We start from the raw sequence: 27,661 nt of genomic DNA on the forward strand, positions 1-27,661 counted from the left end.
AAGTTTAAGACTGGAAAGTCAGCTGACTGGGCCAGAGGTCTTGTTTAGAGCCCCTCCTGGAAATTCACCTCCAAGTCAACTTGTGTCAAAGAGGGGCAGCCAGTGGCTCTCTTTAAGATTGTAATCAGATGTCATTGGCATGTAGGTTTTCGTAAGAATACTCCAACATTGAATTATCTCCACCAATGCGTCATTTTGCAGAAAACCAAAGTGGTGACATAATCTTTAGTTATATCTTTGTTTGTTAGATCTAAGTTAAATCTTATTTCCGTTGTCACTTTTTCTGCTCCCAGTTCAACATGACAGCTGCATCCTTTAGGAGGGAAGGGCACCAGCAACACTAGAACTGCCTGTACTGAGTGGGAACCTTCTAATCAGCCCCTCTGCCAGCATCATGGCCAACCCTGAGTAAGTATACCGTCCACACTTAACCGTTTCTACCACCTGCGCATGTTAAACTAATGTGGCCGCTAATGTATGTTTGTGAAAAATTAAAAATAAAAATAAAAATAGGGGGCTATATTTTCCAGGGTCTTTCTTCATCCCTCTCTCAAGGCCATTACTTTCTTATTCAAACCCTCTTGCCTGCACTAATAACCAGCCTATACACTTGCGATCGCTCTGACCTGTGTCACTAGAGCCCCCCCAAAAACAGACCCGTGTGCACGCTGCCGCCAACAGAGCATCTATTCTGCGGCCACCAGTGCAGGTGACAATTTTAATTACGGTGACGGTGCTCATCCACCCTCGCGTCTGCGCCTCCAGCTTTTCTTTCGGTTCTTCCGTTTGGAGCGTTTTGCCTTCGGTGTGTGTCGTACCAAAAAAAAAAAAAAGCAGACGCCCCAAGCGTGGCTTCTGCTCGACCCCGGGCGCCCAGATGCTCTGTTGTTGCACGCTGCCAACAACAGAGCATCTTTTTGTGCGGCCACCAGTGCAGGTGACGATGTAAATTACGGTGACGGTGCTCATCCACCCTCACGTCTACGCCTCCAGCTTTTCTTTCGGTTCCTCCGTTTGGAGCGTTTTGCCTTCGGTGTGTGTCGTAAAAAAAAAAAAAAAAAACAGACGCCCCAAGCGTGGCTTCTGCTTGACCCCGGGCACCCAGCTGTGAACAGAACGTGCGTCGTCAAAGCGAGAGTTACGCAGGGACGGTGGAAATGATCTTCCTCTGTTCACTCCTGACTGTGCTGGCAGAGCGCAACTCTTGAATTTGTCCCCTCTTAATGTGTTGCATTCATTCTCTTGACCTGCGCTCCCAAATGTGTAGCTTTTTACGAGAGCACCGCTTTGCAAGACAGCGAAAGACAAACTTGCAGCTTGAAAAAAAAAAAAAAATGCATCAAGACATCTGGCCTCGTACACTCAAGTTCAAACAGTGGTCTTTTATTTAGACAACAATAATAATAATAATGATGTAATTATAATTGACTTTTTTGATGTTTCTTCATGTTCGGCACGCCGGATTCAGAAGCTTAACAGGCCGCATATGGACCGTAGTTTGCCCATGCCTGCTCTCGAATCATGTGTGTTCTACTAGTAATAACAACAACAGCAATAGTTCAAGAAGTGACCACAGTGGACTGTTCTGCTTTTCAAAGGCATCAGTGTATTTTTATTCTTTTGAAACTTGTCGTATCAGCATAAACACATTGTGTTTCGTCTTTCCTCACGCCGTTCGCAGACACCTTCCCATTCAAGTCTGCCTTTTCATTCATCAAACCCTCCTAGTCCTGCATCCTCGCATTTGTCTGTAGAAGTTATTACTATTATGTAACTATTCCTGGAAACTGACTGGGTGTATGAGGGTTCATGGACCTCTCCGTTTGGAAGAAAGCTAATATACATTTGCTGTGGTAGCCGTGCCCCGGGAGGTTCTCCACGTCTCCTGTGTCTCCCGCAGCCTGTTTCTGTAAAGGTCAGATAAGAGACTGGTCACAGCAGGGCCAGAACAGTCCATTGTGCAGTCACACAAGTTATCACAGTTTAAGCTGTAGCATTATTAATTGGCTAATGTGCCTGGCAGACTTCATTAATATCCATATCCATGAAATTATAAAAAGTTTCTCTAGAAGCTCATGTGAGGTTTTTTTTTTTTTTTCTCCCAGAAATGACTCAAGCAGTTTGTGAATTCTGTCAAACCTGCCCTTTGTTCCGCAGACTCAACAGAAGACTGCGTTTTAAAGCCAACACGGCAAAATGATCAAAGTTCCCATATTAGAACACGTAGATCTGAGGAGGTTTTTTTTTTTGATGATTTAATTTGTGTGAGGTACCAAAATGAAGACCGTCATGGTTTGCTCTGAAAAGGATCCTTTAAGTCTATGAACTGAGGCAACTCAACCGACAAGCAGTGTGGATGTGAAATAAGAGTCTACGGCTCTTGTCGGAGTTTCTACACCGTTTAATCTCGATGACGGTAATGTTTCGCAGGCGAAAGCTGATGGTATTCTTTCCATAAAATCCATATCGCGCTGTGTGTAAGTCAGCATTAAATACAAACATGATGCCGTCTTTGTTTTCCGCGAGGGCATTACTTCCCCCCCCCCCCCGACAACAAACACAGGGCCGAATCTGTCTACGCTACTGAAACCAAGGCAGAGTTAGTGGTTCAGGCTGCGAGTTTGGTGATGAGTTGGCAGTCGCGGCAAGAAGTTTGCACTCTTGGCTTTTTTTCGCAGACCGTTTTAAATGCTCCTCTTATGTGTGATGAGCCTGTAATTTTTTAATGCAACATGATGTCCAGCTCCTCCAGAGTTCCACACATCTGGCGGCCGAAGGAGACATCTGCTTTGAGTCTCCATAATCTGGAAAATGGCTTTGATACATTTTAGCTCATTGGTCCGTGAACTCACGCAATCAAAGTGAGCGTTAATCATGTCTTATATATTTTTTTCTCTCCATATTATGTACTGTAAAAAAACACTGTCACATGACACGTTGACATGGCTTCAAAAAAAATAAAACACACAAGTTTGATTTTGTGCTTATTGTCGGTGTGTAAACGCCATAATTACGCTCACAAAGATGCCTCGAAAAATGGCTTCAAGCCAGTGTCACTGCAGTGGGGTCACTTCCACCCTGATCCAGACGATATGTGAGTTTGAAGTGCAAGCGTTCTTCAACGCCACTGGCTGTGTGTAATTTACACGACCTTCTGTTTCTGTCGATCCCCCAGAGCAGCTTCTGTTGCATGATGACCTTTGCTACCTGGCCCACAACACCAGCCGTCCGCTCAGCAATTTCCTCTGCCACCCCCGGGGAACGATGCTCATTTGAATATCATTTCCTTCCTGTGGGTCCTCGCTTGCACCTTGAAGTCTGTTTGGTAATTTTACCTAAAAAAAAAAAGAAAAAAAAGAAGAGAAGTGAATTGGGTGAAAACTACTTCCTGTTTGAATATTTCCAGCACACAGACAAATCTGGTATCCAATTCAGAGAAATGACACTTAAAAAGCCACGAGTGCATTGTATGTGCATTTGATGATAGCATGATATCAGTAATATTACAGAAAAATGTCTAAAAGGCAAAAAATGATCATAATGGAAAATTGACGGATTGAAGGACAGCTGTAAAATACAGTCTTTTTTCATATTTGCAGCACACGTTTTAATTTGAATGTATTATTTGTATGTGTTAACACTCTATTCAAGTCTACGTCAACTCCCCTTGATATCTTAACCAGCCAGCCCAGCAGGTACATAAGTGTAAGCTGTGAGACGATGGTCTCGGGACAGCTTGTGGCTGTCATGAGCAGTTATGTGTGCGGTCCTGATTGCTTGGGAATAGAGCCAAGGCGGCTGCTGCTGCGCTGTAGATGAGAGCTGGTATGGATGAGGTGTTGTGTGGCGGGGAAGCCTGTAGAAAACAGCATCTATCAGGCCGGCCGGCTGGGGCTCGACGCCCTGCAACCGCGGCCGGAGACAGAGACTCAATCCTGTAAAAATAAAGGAGGAAATTTTATAGACCAACAGCTTTACATTCTTGATGACACTTTACTGAACCTCCCATATGCATAGTCAAGGAAAAAAATTCGGGCATTAAGTGAATGCTGCAGAATTTTTTTTTTTTTAAGATGAAGGAAATTTTCCATGAAGGGAAATTCATTTAAAAGTAACATTTATCAATAAAACAAACGTGTGTTTTTCCAACATATCTACAAAATTCATATTCAGTACTTCATTTGTCCCTCCAGTGGCAATTTGAAATATTACAGGTGCAAATAAGCTGTGATTTCATTCTCGTGAAATACATAAAACCCCGAGCAGACATGCATACATGGCACTATTACAACAAAAATCCCTGCGTACAGATGCAGTGTGGTTAGAAATGTGCTACATCATTAATCTGCACTATTCAGGCATTAGAAACATTTTTTATAGTGTATTTAGTCTACCTGCATGTTACTTCAGAAAAGCATTTTAGCAACAGAGATTGAAGCAACGTTCTGTTTTCGTGTCATCCTTCTCGCAGCTCAGCTCATATAAAACATATATTGGTTTGTACAGCCATCGACATCAGGATGGCCCCTGGCGACCGTCTCTCAGACTGTATAGGGTTTGCATCATGAAAGGAACGTAAAGCTCTTTTTGCCCGGGGAAATAATGCAATCAAATCGGAACGAGGGCAGCAGCTCTGGAGACAAAATTGAAATAACAACTTCTTCCTGAAAGCAAAGAGATTTTTTTCCTCTAAATTAATAAGTATCTGTGTACTGTCCATACTAACTTATGATAGACCACTCCTGGGAGCTGCTAACACTTTGCGCCCTGAATGAAAAGCCACCGCTCTACAGTGTTGTCAGCGTTGAGAATCATGAATCCTTACAGTTGTTCTGCAACTGTTCTAAAAAACGATCTTTATTTGGAGTAATTTTCTTTTCAATCAGTTTGTCATCTCATTGAACGTGAAGTCAAATCAAGCTTCCTAGAACCTTTTTTTTTTTCAATTCGATATAAAAAAAAAAAGAAGCCATTCCACAAGTTGGCATCAGCATTGTTTGTCATTGCCACACGCATTTAATTTTTAAAAATGTGTTTCCTTTTCTAAAGTGGTAACACTGGCCGGGGTAAATCCACTTTTCCTTTTATAAATTGGCTTGTTGGTTGTCCCGGGACTCTCTTCTCTTCACAGAATCAAGAGTTTAAATCAGCAGTAATGGCTGAGTTGACCTACACACACACACACACACACACACACACACACCATAGTCCCAGAAAATAGGTTGCCCTGCAGCAGCTAAGGTCACAGCAGATTGCATCTAAGGTCCTTCAGCGACCACAATATCACTGTGTATTTTAATGGTTTGTCTTTGTGTGTGTCTGTGTGCACGTCCGCATGCTCGCGCGCGCGCGTGTGTGTGTGTGTGTGTGTGTGTGTGTGTGTGTGTGTGTGTGTGTGTGTGTGTGTGTGTGTGTGTGTGTGTGTGTGTGTGCGTGCGCGCGCGTCGAGGGTTATCTGTTATCTGGCTGAGTGTCTATCTGTCCTCTCCCACAGCGTCTGTCAGATTGTGCGCCTCTCCTCTGAATGTTTCAGGTCACTCTGTGCGGCCTGTCACGAGCTTTGAGGATAACTGTGAGAGAAAAAGGAGAGTTGAAGTCTGAGGCTGCTGGGAACCGTCCTCTCCGCAACCCCCCCCCCCACCCACACACACACACACACACACACGGCCATTAACTCTCACCTCTTCTGCGGTTTCAGTTGCGTTTTACCGGCATCTCAGTGGCTGGAGTGAAATGGAACAGCCCTCAATATCAGCTGATAATAATAAAAAGCCAAACATTGTTGTGATTGTTGTGTAACAGCATCACATCTGTGGCCACCCACTTCTCTCATCGTCTGTGTGTGTCAGCCTCACTCGTCCTCCCCAACCTTTGGCCCCCATTTTCATTCAACTCTGTTCTCCGCCACATTAGAAAGAAAAATCCACCGCCTTTCATGCACAGCCATTGCTCTCCTCCCCTCTTTTTTTTTGCCCTTCTTATGCAACCCTGATATCATCCCCCTTTTTTTTCCCTGCCTCCCCCTGAGCCTCCCTCCAAGCCCCTCCCCTCACTTCCTTTGACGTTTGAGAGATAGGTGAGGATCCACTCAGCTGACAAAGAGAGAAGCGGTGACGTCACAGCAGACGTGATACACCAGCATCTGCTCTGGTCTAAAAATACACAGCACAAGACGTGCACGCGCAGGGACACACACACAGAATCAGACACACGCGCGCACACACACACACACACACACACAGAGTCAGACTGCAGCTGCACTCAGCGTTTGTTTCCACCTCCACGCACTACGGAGAGGGCCCAGCTTTTACACAACTGTGGCTAATGGGTATGCAGGGTTACACACTGCTGGACGGCAACCAAGCAGCAACACAGCAATGAAATCCTTGAAGATATACACATCTCTATCTATCTATCTATCTATCTGCAGGATGTATTGACGCATAATTAGATACTTTAAAATAAATGAAATCCAAAATGTGGTTTTAAAAAACTGTGACTTGATGACTTCCCCCTTATACAGTATCATGAAATGATTTTTGTTCTTTGTGGTCGTGTGCAATGCAAAATTCAAACGCAGGTGTGTTTTTGAACAACAGTGATATTTGTAACCTGAGATGTAGTGAAGTTCTGGAAATCAGCCCTTTGTGATGTAAAGGGTAGTGATGGTGCTAAACATGAGGGTTTAGGGTCAGGTTTAGCAGGAAGTTAGCATTTTTTTTCCCATTGCTGCAAGTTTATTTTTTTTCTTTCCTCTTCCTTTTTATATTTAAATTATTTTCATGTCCTTATTTGTGTGAGGCTGCTCCACTGGAGTCCAAGATGAGAAACAATTATCTTAAAATGCAATCAATGCTGATTTGGTATTTAAAGACGCCTCATTTCAGCCTTATGCCGACAGCGGTGCCAGTCTCCAGTGGGGAAGAAGAAACTTTGAACATTGTCTCCCATTGAAAACTGGGCCTCTTCACACGCTGATCAGTCCAGCTCCTTGTCACTCCTCTTTCTCTCTCTTGACCAGAAGCGAGCCAACTCTCAAGACCGCCCAGGAAAACGTAGCCAGCAGCAGCCATGTTTTTTTTTTCAGTCGCTTCCCTTGGGCAAGGCACTGGAGCTGCAGCTCCTCTGCTCCTCTTCAGTGTGTGTGTGTGTGTGTGTGTGTGTGTGTGTGTGTGTGTGTGTGTGTGTGTGTGTGTGTAAAAACCCTCCCTGACCCTGCGTTCACTCCCTGAGGGCGTCGCAGTAAATAAGTGTGTGTTCCCTGTCGGGTTTGCAGGACTGAATAATTAAGTCTCGTCTATCTGTGATGCTTTTGTGCCCATTACGTCCTCAGCACTGTCATTCTCCTCGCTCCCTCTCTTTTCAGGCTTCATTCATCTGCTGCTCTTATTCCAACTGCTGTTGACTGTGGGCTTTAAGAATATTTCTAAATAGAAGGACGGCTTCTTGAAGTAGTTCAAAGTCATATATTGAATTGAACTTATTGTAATATCTCTCTCCCCCCCCCCATTTTCTCTTCTCCTCGGACGTGCACCGAACCAGGGACATGGAACCGGCAGGTCCATCAGACCTGGAGATTATCTCGCAGCCGGTGGAGGATGAGAACCAGTTCTTGGCTCCTCCGGTCCAGCTGGTGAGTTTTGGCTACAGAGATCTGCCCCTGGCCGCCCTGGACCTCTCGCTGGCCGGATCTCAGCTCCTCTCCAACGCTGATGAAGATGAAAACAGGGACGGGTGAGTTGGTTGTTCCAGGTTCTGGCTACGCAAAAGATTTGTTTGTTTGTTTTTTCCCCTCGTGTGTTGATAAAAAATGTCAGACACGGGACTTTCTGCAAACATTTTCTTATTTATCGTGATTTTTACTCATATGAAGAAATTAAAATACATTGCAATGCACTGCAAAAGGACAAATATTTGAAAACTTACCAATAATAAAAATCCGATATGATCCTTTATTAAACTATTTTAACTTTTAATTTTATTTTAGAAGTTGCCTGGCTAAGGCAGGAGCAGGGAATATTGTTACAAAACAGACACTCCCGATCACATAACATAAAAGCAGGTTAAAATGCTCAGAAAGTATGTGTAAGAAGTATTAGAATGTGTTGTATTAGTATTGTTTGTTGTTTGTAAAAAGTGTTGAAATTATGCAAGGATGCTCAACGTACAGTTTTACAAGCCGATAGAGCGATTGATGGATCGCTGGACAGAGACTTTTTCACACACACACACACACACACACACACACACACACACACACACACACACACACACACACACACACACACACACACACACAGAGTTCTCCCCATCAAGGCTGCATTAACGTCACATAGCATGCATGATTATCATCCATCAAGTGTTAAGGCTCCTTCCCCTGAGTCCTTGACACTTCGTTGCTCACTATTACCACCATTTATCATCGAGTGACAGCCCTCGGGATTGTCCAGCTTCCATAAGTTAACTGGTATCAATTCATCACTTCACAGTGAATATCCATCCTGCTCCCGCCGCCAACCAGAGCCATCATCGTGAGTGGCATTTGGCAGCGTGTAAGCCAGAGGCCAGTAATAACGTCAATTAATTTCTTCTGTTCCGTGCTGTCTGATTATACTGGCTGTCACATTTCTCACCTCATTAGGTCGCCAGGTTGTGTTGCGACACGCTCCTTTTGGGTTTAGCATATTGTTGCTGTTATGCAGTTTCATTGCTTTTCGCCCCTTTATTTTGTTTTGATGGTTGTTTTTCTCCCGTACATTTGCAGCATAATTTAGAAGGTGCGATGAAAGCAGCGTCACACCGAGAACAGAGACTTCAACGTACATTGTGTGATGCTGACAGATTCAGTTAAATCCTTGCACAAAAATGGAGAGTGTACGAGTGAGGTTCGGGAGGAGGAACTGAAAAATCCAAGGCATCTCTGTTGTCTATCGAAGATTAAAAAGCCTTTACTTTGGCATGGCTACACACATTAAAAGTGACTGGACCTACATGTTTCAGCTTTGTGCCTTCATCGGGGTAAAGGTCCAAACAGTCATGAACACATCTTATGCACACACACACAGACTTCAATTAGTCCTCAATCAATGTTAAAATAAAGGCTTTTTAAATTTCTATACACAACCGAGTTACCTTGGATTTTTCAGTTCCCCATCCTGCACTTCACTCGTTCACTCCCCATTTTTGTGCAATGACTTAACTGAATCTGTCAGCTGCTATGAATGCACCCCAACCAAAGAGCACCTTTTTTTTTTTTTTTCTTTGACCAATTTTATTGAAAGGACCCAAGCAGCGCTCCTTCATCTTTCTTTTTTCTTTCATACATTTTGTGATCTGCACCTTTAACAAAAGAACGTTATCAAACCTAATGGGAAATGATCCAGCTATACAGATTCCTTTTATCTGCAATAGCGTCAAATTCCTCAAATGAGCCAAAGAGCATTCAGTGGGACTATTTTGTGTGATTATACCTTGAATAGAGGTGTGCCTAGGAGTGTGAGTGCATCTCTTCATGTCATCTCTGTGATGAGCCGATGACCTGTTCAGTGCCAGACGTCAGCTCCGGTTGACGCCGTGATGAATGACGGATGGATTGTTCTGGTCCCTGCTTTTGTCTGCTTTGACACAATTGTGCAAAACGCTCAACTGACGTATGTGCGTGAGATCACATGGCGGCTGTCCTTCCGCTTAGTCACAACCTGAACGGACCTATTTTTCCACCGCGCAAAACCTGCTCGCGCTCCTGCTTTTTTCCGTTCTGTCTGGCAACGGTGACTCAGGCGCGGCCCCTCGCTGCACAAGGCTCTCGCTGGGAAACGCGTAAACAACATAAGCACATTCGGACACACAGGATCCAATCCACATACGTGTGCGAAAAAAACAGACCTAAAAACACATGCTGCCTCATCCAAGTGCTCCGTTTGACACCAAATCAGGCCCCAGTCCATTGGCTCCCTTCAGTCCGCTTGTCTCGGCCAGAGCACAGATGGATTCTGCAGACGCGCCGTCAACAGGAGGTGGTGCTGACGCTCATGCTGCGTCTGGCCCCTCTCGTGTCCTGCTTCACGTTCAGGTTTTACACGCGGGTTCGACGGTTGTTAGATCAGATTGGATTAGACAGTTATTTTATTGATTTACTGGAGAAATTCGTATTTATATGAATGCACTAAATCCTGTTAGATTCTGCTGAAGCTCATACCTCAAAAGAACTGAGATGGTGGTGATAACTGGGCCAAATGTCTGTGAAGGTCCTCAGTTGTGCAGGTCATTGCCGTCTTGTAGGTTAAGTTGAGGCGACTGAACTGGTTTCTGGTATCATGAAGATGTTTTGCTCACATCCCAAAAGGCTTCTTCAGTTCTGAACCGGCTCACTTAACCTTCAAGATAGTAGTGGGCCATCCACCTGTTACATTGAAACCAACAAAGAAGCCAGAGCTTTGTTTCACTGTTACCTCTGGTTCTACAGTCTCATTCTGCTGTTAATGCTTTAAAAGGAAGAGTGCGGAGAACACTGGAAGACGGGAGAACCACTCCCATCCATGAAGGTTATTGTCCCAGTGAGCTTAATGTGCTCACGCTGAGCACAGTGTGATGGGGTCACTATTTCATTTTTGAGTCATTAGTCCAACTGGCAGTGCCTGTAAAAATGGTGCCAGCCCCAGTGGCAAGAGTCATTATTCTTTCTCTCAGGGTGGCTAAAACTGCATCTGAATCCACTAAGTGGCAGACAAGCACGTCCACGGCAGGTGGAGCACCAAGATTTCAACTCTGAAACCTAGCACATCCATCTTGCCAACCTATAATGGACACGGTTTTTTGAATTGCTCTCAATTTTCCCTATGTATGCTTGAAGCAAGATGTTTCCTTTATGTATAAAGAGGCTGGAGTTACGAGAGTAGAAGGCAACTGCCCCAAGCTGCAAGTCCAGGTGTGAGATATTAACATGTATGTCGGAAACAGGGGTAAAACCCAACAGCTCACTCCAAGTGTCAGTCAGTCAGTCAGTCAGCCTGTCGCCTTCCAATTCGGGCGCCGGGGTTTTCTGTGCTTCAGCCTGCGCCTTGTTCCTCTCATCAGGCCATCGATCCACCCTCAAGCAGACAGTCTTCATTAACCTCCTTTAGGGACACTTTAAAAAGCTCCCGTCCACGTAGTTTTGTCCTTCACCACATTCTACTGCATGATGGTGGGTGGTGTCTGTTTGGCTGCATGAGTCTCCAGTGGGATTTTGTTGGATCACTACGGCAATTGTAACTATCCTTGTTTGTTGAATGCAGATAGCGGAATGATGCTCCGGCTGAACGACTGATCACTTAATGATGCTCTTGGGAATTGGACCTGAGGAAATGAACCATTTCTTTTTCTTTTTTTTGGACTTGGCCACAAAGTGATGAAGTGAGGTTGAAAGTAGGCAGGACAGCAGCGGCGTGACGACCATCCGCAGCAATCAAAATGAAAAGCCGCGCAGGTGAGGAATCTATTGACTGCTCCGCTGATCCCACCCGGGGGAAAATGGAGGCAGTCACCTCTCCACCCTCAGCCAGCATCAGCCGGCTCATTGGCTCCCCGAGACAGTGAAGGATTGTTGTGAGGAAAACTGCAGTTGGGCACGGGAGTGAGATTTTGCTAAAAAAAAAAAATTGAGGTTGTCACATCCACGGAAAAGGTGTTTCATCAACTTTAGGCGGGGGAGTCGTGCCATTGGGTGATGACTGGAGGTTGTTGCTGTTTGGGCATGCCTGGGTACGCCTGCGTACATCTGCGTGAGCTTTGCCTGAGGCCATTTTCTCGCTGACCTGAGTACCGAACATTTGCATTTCAAAAAAGTGAAATTGCCACTGAAATTTCAGATGTAACGGAGATTTTTTTTAAGTTGTTTTACTAGTTTGAATCTTTAATAGTGTTACATGAGTCTATTAGACTTCAATGGCTTAAAGATTGTAACACAACTTCCCTTGTGCTTGTGCTTTAATTGTACAGATTCCCCAACGCTGATGCATGTTGAATTTTGCATAACATGGAACCTTTTAATTCCACACCAGCAGACTCCAGAATATTCCATTACATTTGAACATGTTGTGCTCATAGATGGAATTTCGTGATTTCTTTCATTGGGATTTGTTCTTTAAAGTGTAAAACACATGTATTCCCACCATTTCACACCCATTCACACCAGTCAAATGGGCCGCACTGCAAGGTTGAGATCACTCAAGCAAGCGTCTGCTTTATCACTTTTATCTCCCCAGGAAATCTGAAAACACCTGTTTATTTTTTTTTTACATTGTGCCCTTTTATCCGTGTACTTTCTTTCTTTCTGTACTTTCGTGTCAGGTGCAAAACAAACCAAACTTTGCGTCGTCGTTGTGCGAGGTTGCGTGGGGGCAGCACGGGAGCGGCGGGGGCATTAATCAAGGGGGCGAAAAAAGGCTCCCGTGTCAAAGTGCCACGGCGTGATGAAGCACCCGCTGTCAGCCGTGTTTGCATATCACAGCCAGTAGCGCTGCCAAGGTGGAGCTGACCTTACGGCCGTCCCTGGCACAGAGTGATGCTCTCGCCTCCCATCACGCCGAAGCTGTAACTTATTCACGCAATTCATTCTCACACTTGCTCCCCCCGTCCCTCCGCGGGCACACGCGCACAAGCGCTGCCTTTATGCATGCATGGGCAGACACATGGCACATAGAGTATTTATTATCTGAGTGAGAGGGGAGATAATTCCAGGCAGGAAAAGCTTTCTCACTGCTCTACAGTGGTTGTTAATGTAATCCCCGCTAGTCGAGGTTCACTTCACATTCCGGTTTATTCTGATCTGTCACATCTCATTAGGAACAGTGCTGCTCATTCATTGATGCTTCTGCACTTTTAGATTGTTTCTGTCTTATCCTCTTTTCTCCTTTTGACATTTCCTACCCGTTTGCTTTTTCCGCACTCGCCATCTCCTCCCTCTCTCGCTTGCCGTGTGCCTAATTTTAGATGCAGTGTCATTTCTCCTTTGCCAAACCAATTTACACTTGAACCTGAATAGAAACTGTGAATTGGCCCTTTTTCATTTTTCACTTTAACTCTACACACTTGGCATTTTCAACACCTATCGTAAAATGGATAAAAAAAAAAAAAATTGGATTGCAGTGAGATCGCACTGGACCGCATGAAAGTTTAAGAGTGAATACACTTGATGTGCTCACTGAGGATCAACTGTGATCCAATCCAAAGTCTAAAGGTCAGACTTGCACAGCTTTAATTGCTATGAATTCATATGTGAATTCTCCCAAAACTGATTTGAGAGCCTCCCTCTGAAAATTATTTCTTAGCTGTTTGAATATGAATGAATGACTGCGTTGTTTTGGGAGATGGACTTGGTAGCCAAAGCAACCCCCCCTGAGTCCCACTAGGTGGAAATACAATAGCTTGATAGGTGCTAAGATGGGAGCATGAAGTGGGAAACAGGACGCAGAACACGAACCTCCTCCTCACCGAGACAGTAATCCTCGACGCCCAGTGTTGCCAACTTTCATTCAGAAAAATAAAGGAGGCCTCCCGCAGCGGTCGAGTCATGACCATCACAGACCAGTGGCTCGCCAGTAGTTCAGTAAATCATAACTTAAAATAGGGTTTCAGAAAAGTATATGGTTCACATAGTAGGAACTGCTTTGTTACCAATAGACATTAGAAATAAGATGGATGTTTCAATTGGATTGAAATATTTAATTGAACACATTTTACATGACAATCAATAAAGTGCAGGATTTATGGCTTTTACAAAGGAATTAAATAAATACAGCTGGAAAGAACAAGCGATCCTGACTCGACGCAAGCTAACACATCCGGTACACTGTTGTCGTGAATGGGTTGCGCAATGGTTTTTTGCCTGTAGCTACGTAGATTACGGTTTTGAACGCAAACTCTATGGAAATGAATGTGATTTTGCATCGAAAATAAATTTATATTCAAGACAACTCAGAAATTCGAGACAAACCCCGTCTCGTTTTGATTCAAAACGGGACGCACCATTTCACTGTCGAATACGGGACAATTCTGTATTTTAAGGGACGGTTGGTAACTCTATCGTCGCCCCCCACTGGCCGCCAGCCTTTAGCTTGGCCGTCGTGTGTCTGGCTGAAGAAGGTTGAACAGGTTGGAGCATTTTCTGCGCTCCTCCTCTGCTTCTCACAGTGTTCCTGTCAAGAGAGACGTGGGCGACACTGTGGGAGGCGGTTGTTCTAGCTAGCATCAGGGGGCAGCTGCAGTGTTAGCAGTTTTGGCGTCACGGTAAGTGGAGTGTAGTTATTAATAGAGTTGGTCCCATCCATCTTCCTGTCTGGAAAAATGCTGGGAGAACCAAGGTGGTGTGGGCTTGTGTTCAGCATTTTCATTGCCGCCCACTCGCCCCTTAGTCATCAAGCTGCTTTTGTTTGTGCGCTCACTTTCCCTTGGCGTAAAAGTTCGTTTGGAGCGTTTCAGCCCGCGTTCGTCTCGGAAGCTGGCGCCGCCAGCAGGTGAGGTTAGAACGTGCAGGCCCTCATATCGCTAGCAAGAAAATGTTGGATTTAGCAAGATCTAAAAAGAAAAAGAAAGAAAAAAAAAAGTCTTTATGCACATTTAAAAGTAATTTAAAAAAACTAGCTAAGAATATCAATCACTTTATTTGATTCTTCCATCAAGCATGCAGCAACCATTTGGCGAAACAAAAAAAAAAATTATACTGTAGCTTAGGAGCAAGCAGCAGTTGCGCACATGTAGGCAAACAGTCTCCAGAAAATATGAAAATGAGGTAAATAGACTCATTAATTGATAGTCTTACAAAAAATGTTTTAATCTTTTTTGGAAAAAAAAATCTATTGTGTGTGAAATTGTTAACCCATACAGTCAGGTCAAAACCAAACCAAACAACACTTCCCAGCAAGAAACAGTAGACTTCACCAATAAATAAAAACTTCAAGGCGAACTTGAGATTGAGCAAGGGGACAAGACTTTTTGATTGATTTATTTTCAAAAAAAATTCCAAAGCATATTCTCATCCACCTTATTGCCACTGCAAGTGTGTACCTGAGCGCTGGAGTGATGTCACCTCCTATCCCAGTGATGAGTTCACGCTGCCAGACGCCGCAGCATATGCTTCTGATCTGGCTCCTCCAAATGTGCAAGTAGTTCAGCGTGAGCTACCAACGCCAGATGGTTCATCCAAATCTGCGCTGAGCGAGAGGGGAAAGAGGAAAATGCGAGACTCCGCACTGTGACACTCGCCAACTTGGGGCCAAAGGTTCTCATTTTCCATTATGGAAATAAATACCGGCCAAGTTGTGCAATATGGACGCAGATGAGGGCGGGGCTGAGACTCGCTAATTAGGTTTTTTGTTTTCTGCAAAATGAGGTTTAATTATAAACATTGTTTTCGGATAACAGATTTTCGAGGGGCATCCAGCAGAACGTAACTCAAGCTGTGTGAGCCTTTGCTGTCATTTTAGCTGCTCACACTGCAATCTTTCCAGCAGAGGGAAATACAAGTTAAGAAAAAAAAAAAAAAACCCTCTCCGTTCGAAATAATGCATTCTCTGAAGACGTCCGCCTCGCCAAGCCAGTCCGACCCGATTTAATTAAAGAGCGAAGGAAGTTGTCTGAGACAGTGACCAGAGGGCATCCGGCCTACCTGTTATCTGCCCAGCTTCTTAATTCCTCTGCCAAAAGGTATGACTGCTGCCACGGCAGCGGAGGAACTCAATCTCCAGTGTTTTGTTTTATTTTTATTTTTATTTTTTATGGGAATACATGCGTTTTACACTTTAAAGAACAAATACATACGGGGGAAAAATCGTGAAAATGGAACTTTGAGTTATAAAAATCTGTCTATGAGTACAACATGTTGAAATGTAATGGAATATTCTGGAGTTTTACAATCAGAGGTGGGGAAAAAAAACATAAAATAATGCTGGTGTGGAATTAAAGGTCTCCATGTCATGCAAGATTCATACATTTGTGCAATTAAAGCACAAACACAAGGGGATTGTGTTACAATCTTTAAGCCATTTAAGTCTCATAGACTCATGTAACGGTATTAAATATTCAAACTAATAAAATTAAAAATCACCTTTTCCTCTGCAATATCATTTTTTACCATAAGTAAAAGTGGTCATTGATGAAGTTAACTTGCTGCTGCTGCTGCTGCTGCTGCTGCTGGCCCATCTATCAGCCGTCACTGCTCCACGACTGGAAGTGAAACAAAGAAGCCGTTTTGTAATGGCCACAAACAAACAAAAGAGCAATTTGAATAAATAATATGCTTCCCTGCCATTATTGTCGCTGTGAGAAGGTAAATACTCCGAGGCCCCATTTGCATTCCGATGCCTTTCGAGCCGTTGCCAAGTTTCAGAAAGCTGCCTTGTGTATGAGCAGAAGTCGCCGCCTTGCAGATTTCCATACCGACTCACTCCGGGGTCGGCCGTCGGCTCCTTCAGGCGTCGTTTCCACTGCGTGTGTGTGTGTCTGTGTGTGTGTGTGTGTGTGTGTGTGTGTGTGTGTGTGTGTGTGTGTGTGTGTGTGTGTGTGTGGGCCTCGTGCCTGCCGGTGTGTTGTGATCAGTGGTGCGCCACGCGGCGGTAATGGGGGGAACCTTTCAAATGTAAAATTAATTACCTGCGATCCGACAGCGTGAGGGGGAACTCGGCGAGTGTTAATGCTCAGTTGATGCGTCCCCCCCACTTTCCCAGCATCCAGCTTTGTCTTTGCCCCTCGCCTGTGGCTGTGTGTGCGGTGGCTGCTGAAATATGGCGCCTGCAGGAGAGGAGACGTGTGGGTTTGCAGTGTGGTGTGACTCAAACCATCCCTCACTTTTGCAAGGACGGTGATTTCCTCCAACGGTCCCAATTCCACAAGTTTGAGTGTCTTAAACTCTGCAAAGAGCAACGCAGGCCTCGCAGTGATTGCTCGGAGTGACAAGTTGGTTTATCATTGACTTTGTTTTGTTCCTTCAATCGCTGATGTTTGTGTAAAAAGCGCTACGGGCCAAAACAATTGTCCTGGAGTTTTAAGCAATAAATGCGTGACAAATCTCCGGGGCAGGGGAATTTCTTTTATTCCAGATGTGGCAAAGTGCAGGACAGGAGCCTCCCAGTCACAGCTCGGATGGCTGCAGGAAATCAGGCTCAAATGTGCCAAGACGCTGAGTGTGTATGTACGGAACGATTTGTTTTCATTGCTGCGAAACCAAAACAAAGCAAATTATGTTCTTCACTGTTTGGACCAAAGGCCCTGAACCTGTCTTACACTCGCCTGGTCTGTCTTTGAACTTGGTTACGCCGTGTCGTCAGTGAGGAGTTTGCTCGCAAATCACTTTCTGACCTCCGGTTGCCAGATATCACAGCTGTGATGTGTCGTTGCAATATCATTTGTGCGCTCTGCAAAAGCTAAATCACATTCTGGCTGCTGACTGGTGTGGCAGACTCCCAGTGGCTGTGAGGGCGGCTAACTGCACCGTGCATCATTATTGTAGCCTTAAGTTTGTAGGGAATATGTGTAAGAAAAAAAAAAAAAAAAAAGGGCAACGTATGGAGTTTCCATCTTCAACTGTTGTTAAGCTGCCAATATTTTATCTAAAAATGCTGATCTAAATATCACCACTGACACTTAAGAACTTCTCAAACTCCTCAAATTGTAGGTATGACACACACAAGATAACAGTGAAATGTGACAGTTATGAGATTTTATTTTTATTGTAAGGAATATTTGCAGTCGTTGCAGGTCTCTCGGATTCCCACATAAAATAACACCGCGCTTTGTTTTGTCTCTGCTTGTATCTGCGCTGTTCGGCAGCAGAACCTCACTGACTGGGTGATCAGGTGGAGGTGATGCTCTCGCTCCGCCTTTCGGGGTCTTCGCTCCACACGCCGCTATCGATTAGTTGGCCTGATTTAATCTCCCAGCTCCGTGTCGCTGTCCGGCTCTCCCGCTCAATCTTAGCGACAGCGAGCAACAGTGACGGCTAAATCAAGCCGCCCCGTGCTCACAGGCGGCTGAGGAGGAGGGCGGAGAGGGAGGACATGGAACAGGAAGATGGGAGAAGAAGCTGGCAACCCTTCATTCGCTGGGGTTTTTTGTTGTTGTTGTTTTTTTTTTGTTGTAAATTGTCAGGAGTACGGTTGAAGCGGACAGAGGTGACCTTGTTCTCTGACCGTCCACACTCACACTGCCTTCCCCTCCGAGTCTGACCAGGTGGCTGCGTCAGTGTCTGTGCGGCCTTGAGAGGCAACATTTTAAGGATGTTCTGGTGCTTTAATAAAGCTCATTAATACACTGCGTGCGTCACTGACGGTGTCTCCTCCCCTCTGGACTGGTGTAGTTCAGGGATGACACCAAGGTCGGTCGCTCAGACAGACAGACAGACAGACAGACAGACAGACAGACAGACAGACACACACACACACACACACACACACACACACACATTTAATGAACTTGGTGTATTTGTCCAGTTCATCGAAGCCACTGGTGTCCTCACATGGCCTCCTTTTTCGTTTTTTTTCACGTTCCAATTTTTACCTCAGTTACTAAAGAATCATTAAGAACTGAACAAAATATAGTAACACAATACAGCCGCCACTCAGCATGCATGCCGGCTCTGGTGACTTCTTGCTCTGCTGCTCACTTCTCACCTTTCAGTTAAAAAAACCCCACCAAAATAAACAAACCAAAAAAAAACCCTCCACAAATTGAGTGCCCCTCCTTAATAACGCCGGGAGAAGGTGTTAAAGCGTGATCCTGGCAAACAGTCTGCTCCTCGCGTGGTGGCAGAGCTCAGTGGGACAGCAGACAGGTGGGCAGAGACAACAGCCCAGTCTGGCTGGAGACACGCTGGGAGCCACAGTTTGTCTCATCTGCGGTGCTGAGGTGGCTGTAACCTCTGTGAAAACACTGAGTCATGTTGGCCGACATCAATAAGCACTGCACAGTTCAAGTTGTGCACTACTTCCCTGCTTGATTTTTTCAGGATTGCATTATTGGGCAGTTTTCAATTCACGCGATCGCTGTCCAACTGCAGCCAATAATTTCCTCCTGGTTAGGCAACAGACCTTTCTTTTTGATGTGGATGTGTGTTCGTGTTTAAATCTGTGCCTTATGCAGCCCTTGCCTTCCACTCTGAGCAGCGTCCTTAACACTGACTCCTTTAATGGCTGTTTAAGGAGGAGTTGATCAATATTCCAGTCACACTGAGTGCTGATGGTGGAGTCACCAGTTCACAGAGCCTCACTGTCCCCGTCTCTGTCCAGCCTCTGTCTGAACCAACAACTCCCCGCTAGTCTGGCCATGGCCATCAAGCTCGGCTTTGATTGCAACAGGAATCCCTTTTTTTTTTTTTTTTTTTAAACAAACGGGAACTACCGCCCCCTGTTGGCCATTGGGCAGAACCGTAACACCAAGACACAAAACCCTGGATTGCAACTTCAGTACTTCAAATATCAACCGAATCGCACCCTGATGGAATATTTCCCAGGTTTAAGATATTAAACGCTAACTGATATATTCTGTATTGTTGTTGACTGTTTTAATTGACAGAAAACATCTCAGTTAAGAGGAAGACATTGAGACTGTAATGCACTTGAAGCCAGACTTTTTATTTATTTATTTATTTATTCATTCTGAATGACTTTACATACTGAAGCTCTTGTTTTGTGTGTGTTTCCTGCCTGCAGGTCCAACTGGCTGAAGCCCTGCTGCGGCCGACGAGTGGCCCTGTGGCAGGTGTGTCTGCTCAGCGCCGGCTTCAACTGCATCCTGGTGGCCTGCGTCATCCTGGTGGTGCTTTTCCTCTCGCTGGAGCTGCTCATAGACACCAAACTCCTCCAGTGTAAATGACCGTAAACTTGTTCGACCAAACTCATAAAATACCTGCCACATATTTCTGGTTTCATCCTCACGCGCTCCTCTCCCCTCTCTCCTTCCAACAGTTTCCAATGCTTTCCAGTTTGCCAGCGTCATCCACTGGATCAGCCTCATCATCCTGTCGCTCTTCTTTTCAGAGGTGAGATCTGCACGCATTGTTCAGGAAATCTGGTCGTTGTCTTCTTCTTCTTCTTCTTCTTCTTCTTCTTCTTCTACTTCTTCTTCTTCTTCTTCTTCTTCTTCTATTTATCATTTTAATTTTCTTTAATCATTTGCGCTGTCAGATAAATAAACTCCGGGTCGTGAGACTGCTGGAGCTTCTCCCAGTTGTCACGGGGCGAAAGCAGGGTGACACATTGGAGAAGTCGCCAGTTCATCGCAGGGCCACATACAGAGACAAACAACCATTCACTCTCTCTCTCTCTCTCTCACACACACACACACCTACGGTCCATTTAGAGTTCTCAATTCACCTGCACATGAATGTTTCTGGATTGTGGGAGGAAGCCTGAGAACCTGGAGAGAAGCCACAGGGAGAAGATGCATCCTCAAACACAGAAAGGCCCCAGGCCCGGGAACAAACAAACAACAGACAAAAAACACCCACACCCAACTTTTGCAGACCAGGTTGAAGCCTCAGAGAACTGGACTCCCTAATCTGCGTGACATTTCCATCCTCGTCAGGGTTCAGCTGTAAAAAAAAAAAAGTTACCTTGAGGCTGGATGTCTGAGAAAATGTCCATTTATTTGAATCGTAATTGTAATTAGTTTTATTAAAATGTGCCCATTGTTGGAGAAAATACTTAATTTTTATCGCTGCTGCAGAACAGCGGAAATAAAAAATATGAAAAAAGAGGGGGAGGTGTTGGGGGAGTGGGGGTGAGGTGGGGGGGGGGGGTAAATTTGGCCCTGAGGCCTTCACTCACGGTGCAAACCAATTACCCTGACAGCCTCGGCCCCAGCGCCCTGCAGCACACATTAATTACCCGTGAGCCGGGAGGAGCAATAATTAAAGCTGAGCTTAATGAGCGCCGAGGATGGAGTTACAGTGATACGATCCATCCCCGCACCTCGGCCGCTGACATCAAAGAAGAGGCGTCGGCCCGAGCGCGGCGCCACCCGGGCTGCTCGGCGGCCAATCGGGACGCGGGGCTGTGGGCACTTGGGCGGGGTCTTTGGTTTCTAACGTGACACTGGCGCTGTTGCCCGACAGGCGCTCCAGATGATTAACGAGCGGCGACGCCGGTACAAGACACTCTCTGCCTAATTGGAGTGTAAATCAATTGTCCCGCTCGACAAAAGGCTCGCGCGCAGGGGGAACGGCGTTTGCACGGCGCAGGTGATGGGCGATCTGATTACATTGTGTGTCTGTTGCCCCCGTTCCACATCGAGATCGAGGGACGGAATTGGCACGGAAATTAAATATTTACACTGAGCCTTTTTCTGTCCGCCATGTCAAAGGGCGACCAGTGCTCGCACAAACACAGATAGATAGATAGATAGATGGACGGATGGATGGATGGATGGATAGATGGATAGATGGATGGACGGACGGATGGATGGATGGATGGATGGATGGATAGATGGATAGATGGATGGACGGATAGATGGATGGATGGATGGATGGATAAGTACTTTATTCACCCCCTTCTGGGGAGATTCAGGTGTCCAGCAGCATACAGTGTGCGCCATACACAACCAAGCACTCTTAGTCACCCTACATAATGAAAACCACCATACCATATATTATAAGTATCAAAAAAAGTTTATAAATAAATATGTTAAAAAAAACAAACTGCTATAAATACAATAATTAATGACTTCTTCCTCATCTTAGTTCTGCACTGCATTGAGAGCAGTTGATCACTGTGGCTGACCATTGTTGCCAGGGATGGACCTCATCAAGGTCCTCGTTCTCATGTTTTCTGTCTCTTTTAACAGTCTTCATGTCGTCCTCTGTGAATTTGCAATTGAACAATGGCCACAGTGTGAGGTTGTGTATGTATATCTTATTGTGTCTCACAGTGTTCGTGGACAGGCTTTGTGACTCGCTATGTTTTGGCCTACAGAATGTCTTATGTCTGTTCCTCCTGTGGGAAGAGGTGCCGAATCCTTGTCAACCAAACTTTAGTCGTTCGCCTCCGCGACAAATTTCACAACTAAGAAAAGCACGGTCGCCTGAATGCTGAGCTATTTCGAGTGATGTATGTGTGTGTGTGTGTGTGTGTGTGTGTGTGTGTGTGTGTGTGTGTGTGTGTGTGCGCACACGTGTGCGTGGTCGGTTCGTCACGCCGCTTGAAAAGAAAGCTGATGCACGGGCTTTGTCCAAATTGTCAGTCCAGTCTCGCACGAATCTCGTGATGGCAAGCAAAGAGGCCAAAAATAATCTGCCGAGGGTTTAATTTGAATTTTTTAATTTATTTTTGTTTTGTTTTAATTCATCACCAACATCCCGCGCACATCTATTTTCACTCTCCCCATTTATCTCTGACGTAGACGGTCTTCAGAATTGTGGTGCTCGGCATCTGGGACTACATAGAGAACAAAGTTGAGGTAAGGTTTGTTTTTGTGCTTCAATTTTGACTTTCAATCCAGCCCAGTTTGGTGTCACCTAATAAACCATCTGATTTTCTCCCCTCTTTAATCAGTTGTAAAAGTGAATTATTAATTGTCACACTGATCTTTATTGAAATTGCTGCTTGATTGTAACAACAGCATATTTTACTTTCTTTTCTTTTCCTTGCTCTCAAGGCCCGTTTACACAAATATGTTGTTGTTTTTTTTGAAACTGCACATTTTCAGAAACACACTTGAAAAAAAAAACAAAAAAAACGCCTGGAAACAACTGAAAACGATGTAGTACCTATGCCAGGCCTTGTGTGGCGCCACAGGTTTACTCCCTGAAGGCGGGAGAAGCAGAACACCTGAAGCACGCCGTGTTTAAGGTTGACTTGGAGTCGTGCCAGTTAAAGTTCGCTAACATTTTTTGTCTGTTAGGTTCACTCAATACTCCAGTCCACCGACCCATAAGAAAATAAATGAAAAAGTAAAACTGGAGGTTTGAAAATTGTTTTCGTTGTGTCGTTCCAAATGTGCGGTTTCAGTGAAGACGCTGGATTCGCGTAAACGCACGGCCGAACCGACTAAATCTTACCAGAGAAACCTGTGTTTGTGTAAACGGGCTCTTGCTCTCACACCTTCTGCTACATTGAGAATGTCTGGACTCGGGTGGGGCAGGATGCTACGTTTTCAGTCTGAAAAGATTCCTCTGTGTGGGACGCCCCCCCCCCCCCCTCAGGTGTTTGATGGCGCCGTCATCGTGCTGTCCCTGGCCCCCATGGTGGCCTCCACGGTGGCCAACGGGCCCAGCAGCCCCTGGGACGCCATCAGCCTCATCATCACTCTTCGCATTTGGAGGGTGAAGAGGATTATTGACGGTGAGCCTCTCCTCATTTAACAGCCTCCACGTGAAAGGAAATCCAACCGAGTCGTTCCGAAAAGCCAAACAAAGGCACGCGCGCACCACCGCGCCTCATCGTTATACAGATTATTTACTATTCAGAGCAATAAAGGTATCGATCATCCCTCATGGTAAATTGCTGCTTCTCCAAGGTGTATTGATTGTCAGGGCCTGGCTAAGTAGATTCAGAGGGGCCATAATGAATATAGTGGTTGGTCCCCTGTATGCTAATGCAGACTGCCTCTACAGAGGTCACCCTGATCACGGGCCTCTGACTGAATGCAGAATTAAACTTGGTTGGATGGTGGATGAGAAAACGGTGCTCATCTCATAATGCTGCATTTTGTATTTGAATGAACTTTCTGACTAAATTAACTTTCATTTCTGAGTTAAATGACCTGGACGGAAACGCTGCTTTATACCGGTTCATAGAAACAGTTTAGCACAGTGTCTGTGTCATGTGACGCAAGCGGATTAACTGACTAAGACTGAAAGCAGAAGAAAAAGAAAACGTCATTCCTGTACAATGGCTCATTGCTTTGCAGTGCTGTGACTCTTTCCAGGAAGTGTGCTGTGCTATGCAAACGTCCCTTTTACAAAAGTATTCTGGTTATAGTACGCGTCTCTAGTGTGTTAAAGTGAACTTCCCATGAATGGGCAAAGTGTCCATGCCTGGAGCAGCAGCCCCCTGCATCAGATTTAGCAGGAAGAAGCCAACAGAGGGCTAAATATGCAGTTCTCTGTCACATGGTTAATCATGAAAGCCTGAATTAATTATTTAATTATTTAATGTTGGTCGCCAACATTCCTCTTATCCAGTTGTTTGTGACGACTTTGTAACAACTTGGGTTGCACGCGACTGCTGCCCAGGTTGAGTCAGGTTAAATAATATACACAAGCGCAAACACAAACACACTTGTTTCTTTAAAACCTGCAGCATTTATTCGGATTCTGTCTTGTTATGAAGTTCAGATGTATATTTTTTTATTTTATTTTGGGGGGTAGCCCTATTGCAAGGCAAGACGTAGTATTTGAACCTTTAAATAGTGCGACTCATAAGATATGCATCACGATATCGTAGCAAAAACTATGTGGAGGGTCAGGACAGCTCAGTGATTCACTGTGGATCGGTCACTCTGAGCACGTTTCCTTGTCAAGCAGCTGCCACGTTTTTTTTTTCTTTCTTTTTTTTCTCCTCACAGCGACTTCCCTGCTGCACATCTCGGCCTGTTGGCTTTGATTTTTCTGAGTGATTGGGTTTTCCTGCTCGACATGCTGCAGCACACCTGGGAGAAAAAAAAGAAATACACTCTCAGACCAATAAATGTAGAATTTAGAGGACTGGCTGTGGCCTTATAGGAAAGTGATTGAGTCCCTCGGAGAGTTACCTTGACATTTAATATTGGCGATGCACGTGTCCGTCTGACGGGGGGGGGGGGGGGGACAGCGAGAAGTGAAGTGCGGCAGATTTTCTGAGGACTGGGGTGCCTCTCAGTCATGCAAAAGAAAAGTACACATTTAAAAGAGACACGCTTGAAAATCTCTATCTGTGCCTGCCAGGTGTCACAGAATCACATTTTTTTTTTTTTTTGCTGAGACACGCTGTGGCAGAATGAGACACCTGTGACCGAGCCTTGACTGCAAGTTTAGACTGACTGGACCAAAGTCACCCTATCGGATGTCCTCACTTTTGCAACTGTGTGTGTGTGTGTGTGTGTGTGTGTGTGTGTGTGTGTGTGTGTGTGTGTGTGTGTGTGTGTGTGTGTGTGTTTGTTTTGGCTCAACACTGCTATAAATAGAAAGGAGGAGCATGTGGCGAAGGACTGCGTGCGCCGCTCTCCCCCTGTAGCGGAGAGGCTCGCCGCTCTGACCTCACTGGCAGTTGACTTGTGCGATAGACGCAGATCAGGGGCCAAAATCACAGCAATAGCAGGAACGAGCGGACGTTCCGTTTTTCCGGAGCCGCAGGGTGTGTAGCACTGACTCGTAAAATACGATCGCATGGAAGTGTGCGGTACTGGCTGCGTGCCAACAGCGATGACCATAGCATTCCAAATTTACTCTTGGATACTTTATTTAGCCCCCCCCCCCCTCCATATATAGAAGAGCCATGGCATGAGAAAAAGGCTCATTTGACTGTTGAAGACATCTCTGATTTATCAAACATAGCAGGACAGAGGGCTTCTTTTTTCTTTTTCATTAAAAAAAAAAAAATCTGACTAAATAAACATCAGTGTGGGAAAAAGATGTTATTGATGATGGAATCAAAGAGGAAGACGCTTTACAAGGAGGAATGCAAGCTTTTTGCCAAAGTGCGCTGGCAAGACTTCAGTACAGCACTGCAGTGGGATGAAGGTCATGTGAGACGCAGTGTTTATCACTGAGAGAGGGTCAAACACACAAATCTACTGTGAGCCAGCCATCAAAACACAACATTTAAAGGTGAAACTGACTTGACTACTGTTTTCTAACAATACGGTTTACATGACAAAAGTCCATCCTTTACTACGTTTACCCCAGTTTTCAGAAAACGTGGCGCCAAAGCATGAAGTTCTGGAAACCATCCCTTTGTGTTGTCACTGTTGGTTATAATAAACTAGGTTTGACATGGGCAGCGCTGTCCCAACTTGTACTTGCACACAGACAGCAGAGTGGAGCCGATGTATGACGACAACATATTACACATAAGAACCAAACCAGCCTGATTTAAAGTTGCTAATACGCCACTTAATTTTTCTTTTGGAGTGCGTGAATACCATTGCACCTCTTTAACACGATATCTTCACATGGGGCTCAATGGAAAACCCAGTGCACCCAAGCTTTCAGTGCAGGGTGATGCAATATGGGGCAGACCTTAGGCCAAATGTTTTCTGGAGATCTGCTGAATTTATGGAGAGCTAATCATGTGAGGCTGCACCCCCGCAGTCCAGCAATAAGACTGACAGTCTGAAAATTGGTCCAATGTGGGACCTTCACTTAGTTTCGTGACAACACTAAACTAAACTGAACCAACATGTGGCTACGTCACAGGGCAAGTGATTCATTCTCTCTGACCTTTGACCTTTACGTACTTCACTCACCTCCCCAAGCCTCTCACCGAAAGCCCCGCTGCCTCATTTTCCGACCTGCCGCCGTTTGCACACCGCTCGGCTTGATGCTGTTCCCCTGATAGTTAATCTGTCCCACCTCTCCTTCTGTCTCCCCGTCAGCCTATGTGCTGCAGGTCAAGGTTGAAATGGAACTGGAGATACAGCAGTGTGAGAAGACCAAGGCTGTGAGGGAGGAGCAGCTGGAGCGTCTCACTCAGATCTGCCAGGAACAGGCCGTGAGTAGCTCATGTGTCGCTTCATAGGACACGGCCGTGCAGTCGTGGTTTAGGTCCATCACACTCAAAGAGGTGTCACGGAAAAACCACTAAGAAACAAAGAAAATACGTGTACTTGTGTTACAGTCATTGTTCTTATTTTCCGTGGAAAATCTCTGGCAGCCATTGACCCGTATTCCACTTATGGCCTTTAAAGAAAATGTCAGTCCATCTACCACCAGCAGAGGGCAGCAGCAGCCCACAAACAGACCCAGGCTTTCTTGGCGTTTCATCATAACTCTTCCAGTGCTTCCAGCTGATGATGTCATACAGTGGAATGCAGACGACAATAAATATTGATAAGGACTTAACCTTCACTTGACCAGACATATAAAATACATGTTAATCAAATTCCTCCTCCGAGTGAAGGTAGAAGATATCTAGTTGTAGCTTTAATGTCTTTTTGGTGCAGTGCAATCTGGAGTGTGTGTTTTTTTTGGTCTACAACAGATAATGGCTGTGTTCTTTAATACATATTCTGCTGTCAGTATATAGACATGCATGTTATTTGCCCTTTGCCTTCTCTCTATCTCTGCTTTGTCTCTTGTCTTCTGTCCCCTTCATTCACATCCCAACTTGTCAACTGTCTCCAGTTTGAGATCCGGCAGCTGAGGGCACATTTGGCACAGCAGGACCTGGACCTGGCGGCGGAGCGCGAAGCGGCCATGCAGATTCACCACGTGTGGGCCAAACAGGGTCGCAACTTTCAGGTGGTGGAGGGAGTGACTCCCGGGGAGTCGGACGACGAAGGCGCCCAGAGGAACCCCAGGGAGCCTCTTGGCACAGCAGGTACCATCTGGTTTGCAAGGCATTTAAAGCAGTAGATGGGAGGACGCTGAGAGTCGGCCTTTAAATGGTTGATGAGTATGAAGTGTTTGAATTTTAGAAAATGAACGTTGTCAAGCTTAAAAGGAAAACACACCAGTTCACAGTTAAGCGCATAAAAACAAAAAGAGCAGAAACAG

The 27,661-nt window shown here is 45.2% G+C and overlaps 1 protein-coding gene across 2 annotated transcripts in view; it reads left to right on the forward strand.

Moving 5' to 3' along the window:
* Positions 1-27,661, forward strand: part of LOC142904656 (transmembrane protein 266-like) — a 34,036-nt gene that overhangs the window by 1,442 nt on the left and 4,933 nt on the right. The window contains exons 2-10 of one of the 2 annotated variants that reach the window (XM_076050900.1): positions 336-408; positions 3,176-3,325; positions 7,543-7,734; positions 19,683-19,837; positions 19,938-20,011; positions 22,369-22,425; positions 23,171-23,309; positions 26,542-26,657; positions 27,290-27,485. In XM_076050900.1, coding sequence (XP_075907015.1) covers positions 7,547-7,734; positions 19,683-19,837; positions 19,938-20,011; positions 22,369-22,425; positions 23,171-23,309; positions 26,542-26,657; positions 27,290-27,485 — 925 coding nt within the window. In that variant the 5' untranslated portion in view covers positions 336-408; positions 3,176-3,325; positions 7,543-7,546. The remainder of the gene's footprint in view (positions 1-335; positions 409-3,175; positions 3,326-7,542; positions 7,735-19,682; positions 19,838-19,937; positions 20,012-22,368; positions 22,426-23,170; positions 23,310-26,541; positions 26,658-27,289; positions 27,486-27,661) is intronic. The other variant, XM_076050894.1, reaches the window with a different exon arrangement.

This window comes from Nelusetta ayraudi, unplaced genomic scaffold (assembly GCF_046127955.1).
Source record: "Nelusetta ayraudi isolate G7.1 ecotype Tasmania unplaced genomic scaffold, CSIRO-AGI_Nayr_v1 ptg000005l, whole genome shotgun sequence".
NCBI classification, from domain to species: Eukaryota; Metazoa; Chordata; class Actinopteri; order Tetraodontiformes; family Monacanthidae; genus Nelusetta; species Nelusetta ayraudi.